Here is an 18,051-nt window from a genome sequence, read left to right as displayed (position 1 = left end):
GACTAGTAGAAAAAAGACAGAATAAAATGACATAATTAAATAAAAATATTAGTAACAAAAATTATTGTAAAACCCTGTAGACTCCATCAAAAAACTACTCAACCTAATAAGTGAATTTGTCAAAATAGCAGGATACAAAGTCAATATTCAGAAATCAAAGGCATTTTTGTACACCAGCAATGAAGTAGAAGAAGAAATCAGAAAAAAAAATACAATTCAATATAGCAAGAAGAAAAATAAAGTACCTAGGAATAAATCTAACCAAGGAGGTAAAAGACTTCTACGCAGAAAACTATACGACATTGAAGAAATTAAGGAAGACACAAATAAGTGGAAGCATATACCATGTTCATGGATTGGAATAATTAATAATCATCAAAATGTCCATACTACCCAAAGCAATTTATAGATTCAACGCAATTCCTATTAAAATACCAATGACATATTTCACAGAAATAGAACAGACATTTCAAAAATTTATATGGAACCATAAATGATCCCGAATAGCTGCAGCAATTTTGAGAAAGAAAAACAACGTAAGAGGGATCACAATACTGGACATCAAACAACACTACAAAGCCACTGTACTCAAAACAATCTGGTACTGGCACAAGAACAGACCCATAGACCAATGGAACAGAATAGAAAGCCCAGAAATAAGCCCAGGTCTATATGGGCAACTAATATTTGACAAAGGGGGCAGAAGCATAAAATGGAGTAATGATAGCCTCTTCAACAAATGCTGTTAGGAGAGCTGGACGGCTACATGCAAAAAATTAAAATTGATCATCAGTTGACACCATACACAAAAATAAACTCAAGATGGATAAAAGACTTAAATATAAGTCGCAACACCATCAAAGTCCTAGAGGAGAACATTGGCAGGAAACTCTCAGATATCCCACGCAGCAATTTTTTCACTGATATGTCTCCTAAAGCAAGGGACATAAAGGAAATAATAAACAAGTGGGACTTCATCAAAATAAGAAGCTTATGCATGGCTAAAGAAAACATCAGCAAAATGAAAAGGAAGCCAACCATATGGGAAAATATATTTGCTAATGATACATCAGGTAGAGGTTTGATCTCCAAAATATATAAAGAACTCACTCGACTCCACTCCAAGAAGACAAATGATCCAATCAAAAAGTGGGCAAAGGACCTGGGCAGATGCTTTTCCAAGGAAGAGATACAGAGGGCCCAGAGACATTTGAAAAGGTGCTCGGCATCACTAGCCATCAGAGAAACGCAGATCAAAACCACCATGAGGTACCACCTCACACCGATCAGAATGGCCATCATAAACAGATCAACAAACAACAAGTGCCCTAGTCCACTAAAAGGGAACCCTAGTCCACTGTTGGTGGGAATGCAGACTGGTGCAGCCAGTGTGGAAAGCAATGTGGAATTTCCTCCAAAAGCTGAAAATGGAACTGCCTTTTGATCCAGTGATTCCCCTGCTCGGACTATACCCTAAGAACACCAAAATGCCAATACAAAAGAACCTATGCACCCCAATGTTCATAGCAGCACAATTTACAATAGCCAAGTGTTGGAAGCAACCTAAATGCCCATCAGTAGATGGTTGGACCAAAAAATTATGGTACATTTACACAGTGGAATACAACACAGCAGAAAAGAAAAAAGAACTACTACACTTCGCGACAGCATATATGGAAGTAGAGAGCATTATGCTAAGTGAAATAAGCCAGGGGGTGAAAGACAAATACCATATGATCTCACCTATTAGTGGAATCTAACCAACAAACAAAAATGTAAGGAAAATAAGACCAGCAACACTGAAACAAAAAGGATACCAACAGAGACAAGAGGGAAGGAGGTTAGGGGTGGGCGGAGGAAAAGGAAGGGAAGAGGCAAGTCAAGGAACATATTGCAAGGACTCATGGACAAAGCCAAAAGTGGGGAAAGATTGAGGGAGGGAGAGGGAGGAGGGGTGACAGGGGAAGTGGTGGGGGGAAGGCAGAGACAAATGTATTTGAAAAAAAATTAATTAATAAAAGAAAAAGAAAAAGATTATTGTAAATTGACTAAAATGATATGATTAAGATATATTGTTAAAAATACATAAGCCAGAGAATCACAAAAATAAGGATACAGAAGGGTCAAAAGCAAAAGATAAAAGAGACATACTAAAGAAACCTAGTGTACTATTGACAATATTATTGTGTCTTGGAAGTAAAAAGCATTGACATAGATAAGGTAGGTTACTGCATAATGTATTGGGTTGGCCAAAAGTCCATTACATTTTTTTCCCATAAAATATAAAACACATTTTTCACTTTCACCAATAACTTTATTGATTTGGATATTTTGAGCATGTTAGTTGTCTCCTGCTATTGGCTTCCAGTGAGGAGAGGCCCGGGGTGCTGCTAAACTTCTTCCAATGCATAAGACAGACCCACAGCAAAGAATTATTTGGCCAAAATGTCAATAGTACCAAGAAACTTCACAAACCACTTTTGACATGTTCAGTCACAGCACCTTCTCTGTACACTGCACAAATCTTTTATTTTTTTGCATTTCAGTTGCATTTTTACCTTTCTTGAAATACTAAAGCATAACACACTGAAAATTTTGCTATCTTCTTCCATCTTCAGTATTAAGATGGCTGCACAAAAATTCACCAAATTTGATGTTTTAAAAAAAATGGATACTGATATGACAGCTGTCATAATGCAATCTAACAAAATTGTTTCAAATGAAGTTAATGACAACTAAGCACTACTAGATCCATCTTATGAAAAAAAATGTAATGGACTTTTTGGCTAACCCAATAAAAGATGCAATTCACCTGGAAAATATAACAAATATCTGAGTACCAAATAATATGGCTTTAAAACATATGAAGTAAAAATTGATAGTTCAAAAAAACTTAGCAAAATCATTGACAAAAAAAGTTTTAAAGCACCTACCTCTAGCTCAATATGTAATAGATCAAATAAATAAAAATTAGTATGGAAAGTTAGTAAAAATTAATAATTTTTATCTATTAAAATATATACAAAAGTATGGAATATTTGAATAATACAATAATCAAACTTTAACCAATGAACACATCTATAGAGAACTGCACTCAACAATTACAGAATGCACATTCTTGGCAAGCACACATGGGTCATATTTAAAAAATTAAACACATATAAGGCCAAAAACAGCAAGACCCAACAAATTTGGAAGCATGAAATCATATAAAACATATTCTCTGATGACAATGAAATTACACTAGAAATCAAGAATATATAACTAACCTGAATATCCCCATACGTTTAAAAATGTAAAACAAAACTACTTTCTAAATAACCCATGAGTCAAAGAAAAAATCATAGTGGAAATTTGATTGTATTTAAAACTTAAAGTAATGAACATACTACATATCAAAACTACAGACTTAAAGTCACACATTATTACTAGAAATGAAGAAAACCTGTGAACTACTGATATAAGCACCCAATCTAACAAGCAAGAAAAATGAGAGTAAACCCAAAGAACATGAGGGTAGAGAAATATTAAATATAAAAAACAATCAATGGGTAAGAGAACAACTATGTAAGCTGGTATTTGAAAAGATTTCAAAATAGATCTCTAGCATGATTAATAAAGAAAAACAGAAAGAATACATAAATAAACAATAGTCAAATAAACAAGTGGACATAAATACAAATGTTTCAAACATTAAAAATATAAGAAGATAATGTAACAACTTTGAAAAACTAAAGTGAAATAGATAAATTATTAGAAAAAATAAATTTTCAAAATTGACTCACAAAGAAATAGAAAAGTTGAAGAACACACTAATACTTATAGAAAAGTAATTGTAGTTTAAAATGATCACACAGAAAAACATTCTAGGCCTGGATGGATTCACAGGTGTATTCTTCCAGATATTCAAGAACAAATTCTAATTTACATAACCTTACCTAGACAACAACAGTAATGACAATAACAAAAAGGATTATTTTTTCTTTTTGTAAAACTAGTATAGTGTCAATCATTCAAGGTCACTACAGGAAAAGTACACACCAACCTTACTCAAGGGCATAGATACAAATATCCTAAAGGAAATGTCAGAAAACTGAATTGAATAATGCATAAAGAAATACATCATAAGTAGGGCTTATCTGGAAAAAATCAAGAGTGATTTAACATAAAAAAGTCAATAAGTCATATTAATTAGTATATTAAAGAAAAATGATCATATGGTACTTTCAATGGATGCAAAAATAGTATATACAATTCAACATTTATTCATATATACTTTCTAGCAAACTAGTAATAGAAGGGAACATTCTTAATCTGATAAAGGCTATATAAACTCATTAAACATTATGTTTAATGATGAAATATTAAAAACATTCCCTTTAAGATTAGAAATAAAACAAGAGTGCTTGCTTTGACTACTTCTATTCAACTTTATACTGGAAGCTGAGTAAATGCAGTAAAATAAAAACATAAATAAGAGAGGACTTCTGGCTACGATGGAAGCATAGGTGCATACATTTTGCCTCCTCACACAGCCAACAAAGGACAACAACAAATTTAAAAACAAAAAATAACCAGACTGCCAGAAAACTGAACTGTATGGAAGTTCAACAACCAAGGACTTAAAGAAGAACATTCATCCATACCAGTAGGAGGGGTGGAGGCAGGAAGCTGGGGTAGAGAAGGCACATGGTCAGGTGGCAGCTGGAGGCCCAGGTGGGTGAGGGAGTGGCTAGTGGACCCAGCAGTCCCACATATGTGGGCCGATAAACCGGGAGAACAGCTGGGGAGTGAGACAGTCCATGCAACCAAGAGTTCCAGTGAGAGAAAAGAAAGTCTCAAAACCTCTGGCTGTAAAAACCTGTGGGGAATGCAACAGTGGGAGAAACTTCCAGTTCCACAGGAGAATTTGTTGGAGAGACCCATAAGGTTCTAGAACCTACAGAAACCCACCCACCCAGGAATCAGCACTAGAAAGCCCCAATTTACTTGTGGGTAGCAGCGGAAGTGACTGAAAGCCGGCTGAGCAAGCGGCATTGTTTGCTCTCTGACCTCCTCCCCCACATACAGCATCATAATGCAGAGACCTGGGTTGCCCCACCTTGGCAAATAAAATACTTAGGCCCCACCCTTTCCAACATAACAGGCTCACCAAAACAAAGAAATATGGCCCAAATGAAAGAACAGATCAAAGCTCCAAAAACAGAACTAAGTGATGAACAGATAGCCAACCTATCAGATGCACAGTTCAAAACACTGGTAATCAGGAGGCTCACACAAATGGTGGAGTATGGTCACAAAATGGAGGAAAAAGTGAAGGCTACGCAAAGTGAAATAAATAGGGAATCAACAGTAAAGGGAAGGAAACCAGGACTCAAGTCAATGATTGGGAGCAGAAGGAACAGATAAACATTCGACCAGAACAGAATGAAGAAACAAGAATTCCAAAAAAATGAGGAAAGGCTTAGGAACCTCTGGGACAACTTTAAATGTTCCAACATCCGAATCATAGGGGTGCCAGAAGGAGAAGAGGAAGAGCAAGAAACTGAAAAGTTATTTGAAAAAATAGTGAAAGAGAACTTCCCTAATCTGGTGAAGGAAATAAATTTCCAGGAGATCCAGGAAGCTTATAGAGTCCCAAAGAAGTTAAGACCCAAGGAAGCACACACCAAGGCACATCATAACTACCTTACCCAAGATGAAAGATAGGGAGAGAATTTTAAATGCAGCAAGGGAAAAGGAGACACTTACTTACAAAGGAGTTCCCATAAGACTATTAGCTGATTTCTCAAAAGAAAGCTTGAAGGCAAGAAGGGACTGGCAAGAAGTATTCAAAGTCATGAAAGGCAAGGACCTATATCTGAGATTACTCTATCCAGCAAAGCTATCATTTAGAATGGAAGGGCAGATAAAGTGCTTCCCAGATAAGGTCAAGTTAAAGGAGTTCAGCATTGCCAAGCCCTTATTATATGAACTGTTAAAGGGACTTACCTAAGAAAAAGAAAAAGATCAAAAACTATGAAGAGTAAAATGACAACAAACTCACAACTATCAATAACTGAACCTAAAACAAAAACAAACTAAGCAAACAACTAAAATAGGGAGAGAATCACAGAAATGGTGATCAGAGCAGAGTGGGTGGGGGGAGAATGGGGGAAAATGTACAGGGAATAAGCAGTATAAATAGCAGGTACAAAATAGAGAGGGGGAGGTTAAGAATAATACAGGAAATGAAGAAGTCAAAGAACTTATATGTATGGCCCATGGACATGAACTAAGGGGAGGAGGAGAAAAAATGGGACAACAGTAATAGCATAATCAATAATATATATAAAAATAAAATAAAATAAAATAAACAAAATATGAAGGAAGACACAGAACTCTCATTATTTGCAGAAAATGTGGTTATCTATGTAGAAGATCCAGCAGTAGCTACAGATAAATTACTTGAATTAATAAGCGAGTTTAGTAATTTTACATGCTACAATTGATCAATATACAAAAATAATTTTTTTCTATTTACTGGTAACAAAGAGTTTATTTCAATGTTGAATTAAATATTATATACAACAGCAAAAATAAAATACACAAAGTGCCTAAAATTAATCTAGCAAAATACTTGCAGGTATGTTATGGAAAAAACTAAAAGTTTGAGCAGTTTATGGAAATCTAAATAAATAGATTATATCATGTTCATAAATGGAAAGTTTTAATATTATAAAGATGTAAGCTTCCTACGTCAATTTACAGGTTCCAAAAAATCCTAATAAGAACAGCAAGTTCTAAAAATTTATATGGAAGAGCAAAAGCCCAAGAACACCTACACATGCCTGAAGAATTAAGATGTGTGTATGGGGATGAGAGAATGGGCAGTGTTCTCCTCAAAACTCAAGATTTATTAAAGGGTAGATAAGTATAGCATTGATGTAGCTATAGACAACTAGACCAGCAGGCCAGTATAAGTAATTTGTAAATAGACCATTGTGATTGTAGAATTTCTATTTATATAGAGCTGTCATCGCAGATTAGGGGGAAATGATGCTGTGATAGGTGGTTAACCATATGGAAAAACTGAATTGGATTTTACCTTATACTATACAGAGAAATTAATTCTACGTGATTAAAGACTTAGATATGAGAAGCAGAAACTACAAAGAAGATATAGGACATCTCTAAGAATTTGAAGGCATGTTTTTTCAAGCTGCCACAGAAAGTGGAAACTGTAAAGGAAAAAGTTAAGTCAATTACACAAAAATTAAGATTTTTTAAAAAATCAAAGGGCATCATAAAGAAACTCATCTTTATGTATAATAAGGGAAATTTTCTTTTACATTGCTGGTACAAATATAACTATATCACCATCTAGGGAAATATTTTTGTGTTATTTAGTTAAGTTAAATAGGTGATCAACTAGGTATATGCCTCGTCTAGAGAAATTCTTGCCCATGAGCAGCAGGAAATATGTGCAAGGACTATTAGTTACCAAAAACTGGAAATAACCCAAGTATCCATTGACAAGGAAAATATTAAATATCCATAGGTAATTATTATAGGCCATAGTATATTCATACAATGGAGTGATTTATAGCAGTGAAAATAAGTTTATAGCTTTATGTATCAACTTGGATGAGTCTTATGAACACAAAGGATAAAAAGCAAACCACAGAGAAGAATATGTACAGCATGATTCACTTACAAAAAGTTCACGAAGTGTGCGAGACTGTTAATAGATGATACAGTTGAGAGATATACACGTATGTAGTGAAACTAGCAGGAACAGCAAGCATTTACTTAGGGTGATGGTTCCCTCTGGATAGGAGGAGAGTGGAATCATGGGAGACTGGTGATGTTTTTAAAGCCAGGCTATGGGTTCAGGGGTGCTTGAACCATTGTTAGTATTTATGCCTATTACATATATTAGAAGTATTCTTCTAAATAGTTTTATGTTTGATGAAAACAATATGTAAAATGAAAAGACTTTCATTTTGTAATCACAGGCTAGTCATGTCATCATAGAAGGTGAGGTGACAGATTCAAAAGAAGCTCCTATCAGGGAATTCTGTTTTTCATTAAAAAAGATGAGCAAGCAATATGTTTTTTGCATATTGTTCAATCTCACAAAATGTTTTAGGTTATTCCAAGGCCCACGGCAGTGGACTTTTGCATCATAATGAGCTTCAGGAAGAAGGTAAGCCATTTTATAAATAAATTTATGTGATGTTAAGTAGGCATATACAACTTACACAGCTGTTAAGGTGAAGCAGTTAAAAATGTTCTTCTTAAATAACAGAAATAAATTTTATGGAAATGAGGACACAATGGTCTCCCCTATTCCCGGGAGGATACTTTCCAAGACCCTCAGTGGATTCCTGAAATCTTGGTGGTACCAAGCCCTGTATATGTTTTGTTTTTTCCTATATATGCTTTTTCATTTAAAGGAAGCATTTTACAACTTCACTTTGGCACGTCTAAGTTGCCAGCATCACGACCCTTGCACTTTGGGGCATTATTAAGTAAAATATGGTTACTTGAAGCACTACGATACCTCCATTATTGATCTGCTAACCGAGAACACTACTAGGCACTACTGTGCAGGAGTATGTACAGTGCGGATATGCTGGACACAAGGGTGATTCACGTCCCAGGTGGGACAAAGTGGGACATTGAGAGATTTCATCACGCTACTTAGAATGACCTGCAATTTTAAACTTATGAATGTTTATTTCTGGAATTTTCCAGGTGATATTTTCAGGCCATGCTTACTGTGAGCATCTGAAACTATGGAAAACAAGACTGCAGATAAGAGGTATTACTGCAGTATACTTTTATAGATCAAGAAAATATTTTACCTTTTCAAGAGAAAACTCAATCTCCTTTGAGATTCTCTTAACTCTGATTCTGAGAGTTTTATCTAAGCTCTTAAAACTACTATCCCTTCCCACCAATGTCTCTTGATTACTTAGATTCCCTGCTTTGCTGAGCTTTGGCAGTAAATTATTTTTTATGTTCATTATTCTTTCCTGTGTTTCCTATTTATCTTCAGTTTTTAATTAGATTGTGTCCCTAAGAGTTTCATACCAGAGATTTATTAATCAGTTATGAAAATTTTATTGCTTTCAATGTTATTAGACTATTTTACAAATTTAAAAAGTCTTTTTAAAAAAACAGATCCATTTATATTTTATTATAATTTTTTATACTTTTCCTTAAAATCTGAATGTCATTTGTGTTTCTCTTATACAGTACTAGCCTACCTGAATGACTGAAGAAAAGCAATTAGACACAACGATCACATTTCTATTTCCCATTCCCCTTATTTTCTGCATTTACAGATTGTGTTTTGTTTTGTCTGTTCAACTTTTAATAGACTATTAGCTAATGTTTAAAAACTATCTAGTAATTAAAGTAAAAACATGTTACTCTCTACCTTTTTTGATAAAGTGACTATCTCATGGAATTATGATCCACATGGTTTTTCTTGATGTTTATTCTCACTGCATAATTCTATTCAAATTTATTCCATGACATATCTTGAAATCTAAGTCCTTTCTCTTCCCACCTACTAATACCTCACTCTTTTATCTTGTTAAATAAAAATTAAATTCTATCTTCTGATATATTTCTCAAACCTTCCCATCAATTATATAAGGTAGATAATCATTCTTTCTATTTTATAGATAATTATTCTTTCTATTTTATAGGAGCTGAGGTTCAACAAAGTATATTGATGATTTTAGGTTTAATAAAGCAAATGCACCATGTTTTCTTTTTTGGATGATTGTGAGTTAGGCTGAGGGTTTAGAAGAGCCCCAAATAGTCATATTTTTAGTAAATCTTTAAATCCATTTATTTAGATACTCTTCTATGTTTCTGACACAGAGGTTCTGATATATGGAACCTCTTTTTTTATTTAAAAAAGGTTTTATTTATTTATTTTTAGAGTGAGGGGAAGGGAAGGAGCAATAGAGGAAGAGAAACATTTATGAATGAGACAAACATTAATGTACGAGAGAAACATTGATCGGCTGCCTCTCACATGCCTCCACCTGGGGACCTGGCCCTCAACCCAGGCATGTGCCCTGACTGGAAATAAAAGTAGCAACCTTTTGGGTGTGGGATGACCAACCCATGAGCTACACCAGTCAGGGCTAGAACCTCTCTTTTAACTGAGCATATGATTGATCTGAAAAAGTTCCTTATCCTCTCTTCTGTATCTACACTTTAGTTTGTAAGTTCCCTCACTATTTTCTGATCCTGGTGTGCTGTTGGTATGATCTCATATCTTGAGGAAACCCATTGTATGTTAACAGGAACTTGCCTAATCTGATTCTTATTTCATCAAATAGAAAGAAAATATTTACTTGACAAAAAATTGACTAAACATATAGTGCTTTCTGAGGAGGGGAAAAAAACTTTGTTTAATTTGCCAAAGGTCTTTGTTAAGATAATTTTCACTGGTGCAGTTGCCCAGAATGACTGGTCAGGTCATTCGCCTGGAACTAACTCTTGGGATATATCTAGTTGTCCATCACGAGATTCATCAAAGAACCCTTGAGTTGGGAATATCATTGGCATTTCTCTTGGATGCCTGGGATAGCACCTGGATGTTTAAGAATGGGCTTTAAAAATATATATCTGTGCCACTGTTGCTTAGAATTTCCAGTGTGAGAAGGATGTTTTTGTATCACACTAGTCACCTCCTCTGTCCCCCAACCCTGACCCTGTCACCAATGTACTGGTTTTCTTCATATTTGCAGCAAAATCTTATACTACTAAACAAGCACACACCACCACTGTTCTACAACCAAGACAAACATAAAAAACACAGGAAGAGTCTCAGGTTCAGAGACTAACGTCTGGTACATTAACTAAGTTTTCAAAAGTAGTATTATTTACATCCCCAAAGCAAGGGAACAGTGATTCATTAATTGTTACAGAATATTATTTTTCAGTCACCCAGTTCTTATGTAGTCATTCTAATTTGAGGAATTTTACTGTACTGGTTTTAATCTAAGATATGCTGCTATTACCAATCATTACCTGGCTTTTTCTTTCTGTTTCTGATATGAAAAAGGGGGAAAAATACAAATACACAGTGTTTTCCAAACTTATATGATCAAGAAGTGTGTGTGTGTATGTGTGTGTGTGTATGTGTGTGTGTGTGTGCGCGCGCGCGCGTGTGTGTGTGTGTGTAGTATGGGCAAAGAAGAAATAATGCATTAAGTCTGAAGGTAAATAAATCATGTTGACAAGGAGAATTGTGCCTGAGTGTTTTAGAGGTTGAGAAGAACCTGGTGCTAGCATCTCTTCTTGAACTTATTTTGAATGTCTTGCTTTTCTTAGGACTCTTGGAACTTTACAAACCAAGCATGGAGTGAAGAGCTGCCTTATAAGCATCATCTGTGCAGATATTTAAGATCTATACTTAATGGGCACTAATGGTTTCAGGTGGGAACTTTATAGTAAGATGAGATTATTCCCCTAATGAATTTCAGTGTGAAATTTCCAAATCGGTAACCTATATGTTATCCAGTCTAAGTATTAGTTTAAAATAAACTATTGAGTCGTACAAATATTGATTGATACTGGCCCTTGCTTAAGTAATTTAAACATGTCTGTGAATTAAGTTATTACCAATTACTGATAGGCACTAATGAAGGTATAAATGATTAGCTTTAAATTTAAATGATTAAGTTTTATAATAAACATGAAAACAAGGTCTGAATTAATTATATGCTATTATTAAGAACAACTATGGATCTTTATATAGTCAAAAAATATTTACGTAGTTCTCACAGTAGATAATATGAGAGCCTTTAAACTTACTTCACAAAGTAGCTCGTTTCCCTGATGTGGAGTTTGTCACCCCAAACAAATTCTCCAGTGGTGCCATAATAATTTCATGAGTAAGAAAAACTGCAAACATGTGAACAGCAAATATAATATATAAAAAGCAGAACAAGAACTCTTTCATTCATCTCTGCTAAGTTCTCAGCTTTATTTTAAAGATTGGAGATAAAATCAACCAGTAAAAGCTGATCCATGGAATTTCTGTAACTCCCAAGTGGCTCTTTTGCTTTGCTAATTAAATGTTAGAAATATATGTATATTGTAAACTAACCCATATTATCTAAAACTGGGCATAATAATTCCTTTCAGATAGCTTGTACACAGAAAGAATAGGTTGCTTCGTGAAAATGGCATGGAAAAATGATGAAATATTGCTTATTTTTATCTTTGACAAAAGTGAAAATACTATTTTCTGGAATCCAGGTAGAGGACTCTTTTTATCATCTGCCAGAAGAAAAAGCATTTTTCATAAAATTGAGTATATGCCTACAAATTCTAAATCTGTGTTTATGTAGACCTTGGGTAAACTGATAGATATCTCCTTAGACAAGATCTGGGGGGTGGATTAAAAAATCCTGAGCCACATACATCCTTCCCATATCATACTGTGTAGAGACAGCTGCCCTCTAGCTCAGTAGTCGCAAGCTTTAGTTCGTACCAGATTCACAGACTAATGGCCCCACTCATAGAGTTTCTGATTCAGTAGGTTTACGGTGCAGCTTGAGAATTTGCATCTGTATCACATTCCCAGGTGATGCTGATCCCAGGGACTACAATGAGAACCATTGCTCTGGCTTGTATTCTATAAAAGTATATATATATTTTTACATAGAACACTTTTATATTTAGGCTTCTATGCCTTGTCAGTATTGTGCATATTGAGCAGCCAGTGATTTAGACCACTTGTTTAAAAATGTGGCCACTGCCCCGACCCCTGTGTGGCTCATCTGTAGCAATGTTCCTCTCCCTTCCTTCCCCTCTCCCTAAAAAAATAAATAAAGTTAAAAAAAATGTGGCCACTGTTTGGAATCCATACGAGCCATGCCTGAACCCTACTGGAACTGGGGTGGGGCTCTCCTCTCTCACAGGCTCTGGTTCACTCATGGCCTTCCTGCTTTGTTCCTTTCACCTGCACTGCAAAGGTTAATTGTATTTACCCACTTGTGAGTTGGCTTTACAGCATGTTAAGAAAGTACCCTTCTGTTTACAGTGAAGCTGGGAACCAAGAAACCATGAGGAAGCCTATTCTAAAACCACGTGTAGAGGATCCTGGTGTTGGATGCGGGGAGGTGTCATCTGTCAAGTCGGCCTTAGATACCTCCCAGCTGTCAAATAATTTTAAAGGGAGAGAGAAAAAGACATGATTTACATACGTTCTACTTTTGCTCAGTGAGAATGAGAATCACAGAAATGGTGGGCTTGGTGGTAGGAATAGCAGATTATTCAATTGTCCAGGAGCAATGGGTTGGGAGGCTCAACACAAGAAACCAACAATCACAGCTTTTCTGTATTAACTATATGAGCAAGAAGGGAGGATAAGAATGAATTCTAGATTTTAATTATAATCATAACTAGCCTTTATTGTGTGTTTACTAATCATCACTTTATAGAAAGGTAGAGAGACTAACATTTTATATTGCTATCAAGTTTTGTTTTGTAACTTTAGATGAAAATCAGTTACCTCTATCAATCAGATGCCTCAAAGTAACTGTTACTTTTAAAAATCCACTCTCAACTTACACTTCTAATTGGAAAATTTCTCACTGCTCTCATTCTTATAGACACCATGTAGCCAAGAAGCTTAGGCTACCTTTCTCTAACTGCTGCTGTCTGCCCAATATCAAAACCCAAAGGAGAGTCACACATCAAGTATTTCCAAAGAAACACAGAATCAATTGATTAATAAACATGGGAGATAGAGCAAAAAGCTAAAAATAAATTTCAAAAGATTCAATCTCAAATGGAAACTGAATAATCAAACCATGGAAAATAATTTGGAGGTATGTTTTCATTTCTTAGATCACTTTGTCCATTTTCTTTAATTTACTCTTTAATTTATTCTTTAATTTACAAATATATGTAAAACATGATACTGAGATTGGTTAATTATAAGACTATAAGTAGGAAAATGAGTGACCTAATTCTTAAATAACTTTTGGCCAAACCTTTAGAAAATTGGGTCATGCAATGAAAGAAGGTAAAACTTATGCCACCTGCTGAACAGCATGCTTCAGCACTCTGCTAATGCCACTATAGGTTTCTTTCAGAAGTAGACAATTCTGTAAGAAATTTCGTTCTTACCCTCATCCTTCCATTCCTTATTGCCGGCCCGTCTTCTGCCAGTCTCAACACATACAGATCCATTTTGTATTCCCTTCCTCCACGAATGCTGAATCCAAATCCTTTGGCTCCTTTCTCCATGTCCACAGTGAAATAATCAAAATCCTTTCGGGTCGGGGAGAAAATGAAATGAACAATTGTTTAATATTAAAGAATCTTCTGTGGCCAGTCCCTCTGTTCACCTTCTTTCCCATGTAAGTGTGTTTCAAATGACATTGACATGGCATTGTGAGACATAAACTGACTTCAGCCTAGCAAAAGGCAAGACAAAGTTGCAAAGATTTGAGCAGATCAGAACACAATTTACCTGGTCATTGGAAGAACTACTTGTTTGGCTTGTGTAGCTTGTTTACTTTGGTGTTTATCAGTTTGCTTGGTTAACAGATAATTACTGAATATAGGCCTGGGTGATAATTCTCTTTCTTTTGAGTTTTCTTATTCATTGCTGTGGAGCAGCATAAACAAATGTACCAGTCCTGTGTATGTGCATATGTGCATGTGCGTGTGTGTAAATTAGAGGTTTGCTGATTAGGAAAATAAATGTTATGGGCTGTTACTACGACTCCCTGTGCATGAAACTACTGAATATCAGGTTGTAGTGTATACCATCAATTTGTCTTTTACATAAAATGCAGTATGTCCAAGATTTCCTGACTTTCACTGTTCTTAAAATTTGGGGTGATAAAGGTGATCTTTAATCCTAAATAAAATGCAATTAATTGGCTGTAGTTGAAATTGTATTTAATTTGTATCTTCATATCTAGCTGCCAGGTATTGAGTATTTATTAGATACCAAGCTCTGGTCTAAGTGCTTTTCAAAAATGTTGAGTCGTCACCATAGCCTGTAAGGAAGACCCTCCCTTCAGGAAACTGAAGCTCAGAAGGCTTATGGAAGTCTCCATAAGACCTGTCTAACATGAACAAACAATTGTAAGAGCTACTGTTGTGTAGACAAGGACTTGGTGCTTGTTACAGGCTGAGTGATGGAGCCAGGCCTGGCCTTACTGTTATGCACAGTTGGCTTGGCCCTTTACCATCAAATGGGAGGTAGGAAGCAGTGGAAATACTTATGGATCTAAAATACCTTCATTGTTGACATCTGTAAAAGTTTCTGCACTAGTGACACCCTCTAAGGTTCCAGATAGGAAAATTTTTTCGACCTTTGACAAGACAATATGCTGGAAGTTAGCTAACTAATATTAGCAAGAATTAGTTCATCCCATTACCACTCACCCACTGATTGATTGATTGATTGTCCTGCTTTATTCTGAAATAGATTTATTTATTGAGCGCGTTTTGAGGATGTGGGTGTTACCCAGATGATAATGTAACTAGGAATAGAACTTTGGCTGTCTATCTCAGAAGGGTGGTCTTTCCTCTGCCTCCCATTCTATTTCATTTTTTGTACTTCAGAAAGGCTTGGTCTTGGGCCTTGGATGATCTCATTGGCTGAGGTACCTGGGGCTGCCTGTAGTCTGACAAAGGGTACTGCCTGGTGTCGGGGGAGTGCTGCCTGTAGTCCAGCAGTGGAGGTTGCCTGTAGTCCAAGGGTGGGGGTTGCTGGTAGTCCCCTCCTGGGGGCTGCCTGTAGTCCAGTGGGGGCTGCCTGTAGTCCGTGAATGGAGGCTGTCGGATGTCTGGTTTCACATCTTGTCTTGCTTTTACTTCTGACCTGTAACTAAATAAATGGAAATGGGATTTATTCTGGTATCGCAGTATTTTAAGGCGGTAGAATGATCAATGTCCTCTGGGAATGTATGGGCCACTCCTCTTGTTGGTCTTTTTGCATGTTTAGGATTATGAGGTGAGTAAATAAATAATAAGTATTATTTTTCAACCTTTAACAAATACCATATTGTACACTTTTCATTTGGCTCTTTAAGATATCAAGGTGAAAATGATGGTTCAACCAGAACTTTGTGGAAAAGGACTTATGGATAACCCTTTTTGACTTTGGCTATTTAAAAACTGTTCAACTGCAGTGAATCTAGGGAGTTAAAGACCTAACTCTACATCCCAAAATATCAGTCTGCCTTAACACCAGTAAACCAACTCTCTTTGTTGCTCTGTTTCTGTCCGTCTCCCTTCTCCCCACAGCCACCCCCACCCCATACAAACACACACACAGCTCAGCAAACCATTACTTCATGAAAACACAATTGATATGATCTCTAGATACTCTACCAATACATAATTAAAGTTGATTTGAATCAGTTGGGTTTGGTCTTTTTGAATATTTTACAGAGGAGCAATAGTAAGATATAATCACAAACTACAAGTCAAGTAGAAAGTCACTGGGTCATTGCTAAGAATACAGACATATTATGTAGAATTTGAATATTAGATTACAGCTCTCAGGTAAGTAAAAGGTCAACAAATGGAAGAAAAGGCAAAAATATTTATGTTCAACATTTGTCTCTTTCTTGTTTCTAGATATTAGTTACTAACACAATTAATACAGAAACCAAACTGGTTGTTTAGTGCTGTTTTGTGAATCCAAACTGCTCTAAACTGAGGGAATTCCTAGTTACAAAGTGACTAAAATAGCCTATACGTACCATTATGGGTTCATGAATAAGGTAAACTGAAAAATTATCGCAGTAGCTTAGAGGGATACTCAGTTCTGTAGTTCATTGCCTATTGCCACAGTAATGGTCTATAATAAGCTACTTAGGGATATAGGTAGATTGAAAAATACATTCTGTATAATAACAATTATATTTAAAATTAATGTGGATGGTTTGAGGAATTGAGAAAATACAAGGGGAACCCCCCCCCAAAACCCCAGAATTTATTCGTTAAAAAGTGGTGTATTTATTCTTACATGTTTAAACTTCAATCACCTTCAAAGTACTCTCCGTTTGATGCAATACACCTATTGCAACATTGTTTCTGCTGCTCAAAACAGTTTTGAACTTATTGAATTTGATGCATTTTAGTGCTTCTGCCTTTTTTTTGTTTCACCCTTTCTACATCAGCAAAACGTTTCCCTTAGAGGACTTTTTTCATCCAGGAAAACAAACAAAAAAAATTTGCTCTGGACAAGATAGGGTGAATAGGGAGGGTGGGGAACAGGATCATACCATTTTGGGTCAAAAACTGCTGAACACTCAGTGCAGTGTGGGCAGGTGTGCTTGTAAATCACTCATCATGAAATGGGCAAACACACTGAAAGTCTTCCAAAAAAAAAAAATACTCACTGAAGCTGAACGTAGCCTCTCACAACACCAGCTGGTGCACTGATACAGATGGATTCTTAGAGCACTCACTCAGCAAGGGAAGCCTGTGCTGCAAGGGGGCCACCCTCAGGAAGATAATTCCTGTCTTTTGGGTCTCTCCTCGTATTTAGCATCAAGGAAAAAACTCAAACATGTCAGGAAAACATGTTCAAAACCAGCTGAGTTTTTACCTTTAAGAGTAGGTGGTTTCTTTTTTGTTTGTTTTACTGGCTTATGGTCTCACTGATGTTGATTATCTTGAATAGTTTTTAAAAGTCATTCACATGAACAATTGCAATTAGTGTTATCTAATTTGGTGAGGGCATATTGAAAGTATACAATAATAGATGTGCTTATTTGAGGTTTTTTGAAGGGGGTCGAAGGGGGTTAATAATGTAGTTACTTATTTATATTTATTATTTTTATCTTTTTTAGTGAATTTATTGGGGAGGCATTAGTTAATAAAATTATATAGGTTTCAGGTGCACGATTCCGTAATACATGATCTATAGATCGTATTGTGTGTTTCCCACCCCAAGTCAAGTCTCCTTTCATTCACCATTTATTCCCCTCTTTACCCTCTTATAATTCCCCCCACTCTCCTTTGCCTTTGCTAATCACCATACTATTGTCTGTGTCAATG

General features: G+C 35.7%; 1 protein-coding gene across 1 annotated transcript in view; it reads right to left on the bottom strand.

Annotated features, from left to right (window-relative positions):
* Positions 1-18,051, bottom strand: part of MAGI2 (membrane associated guanylate kinase, WW and PDZ domain containing 2) — a 1,404,484-nt gene that overhangs the window by 90,712 nt on the left and 1,295,721 nt on the right. Inside the window, exons 19-20 of the mRNA XM_054563833.1 lie at positions 15,649-15,868; positions 14,152-14,295 (exon numbers count right to left, since the gene is read on the bottom strand). Coding sequence (XP_054419808.1) covers positions 14,152-14,295; positions 15,649-15,868 — 364 coding nt within the window. The remainder of the gene's footprint in view (positions 1-14,151; positions 14,296-15,648; positions 15,869-18,051) is intronic.

This window comes from Pteronotus mesoamericanus, unplaced genomic scaffold (assembly GCF_021234165.1).
Source record: "Pteronotus mesoamericanus isolate MK-2021 breed Mesoamerican mustached bat unplaced genomic scaffold, CSHL_Meso_final scaffold_85, whole genome shotgun sequence".
NCBI classification, from domain to species: domain Eukaryota; kingdom Metazoa; phylum Chordata; class Mammalia; order Chiroptera; family Mormoopidae; genus Pteronotus; species Pteronotus mesoamericanus.
Note: the sequence above shows the minus strand (reverse complement) of the source record. Positions and strands in the feature narration are given on the sequence as shown.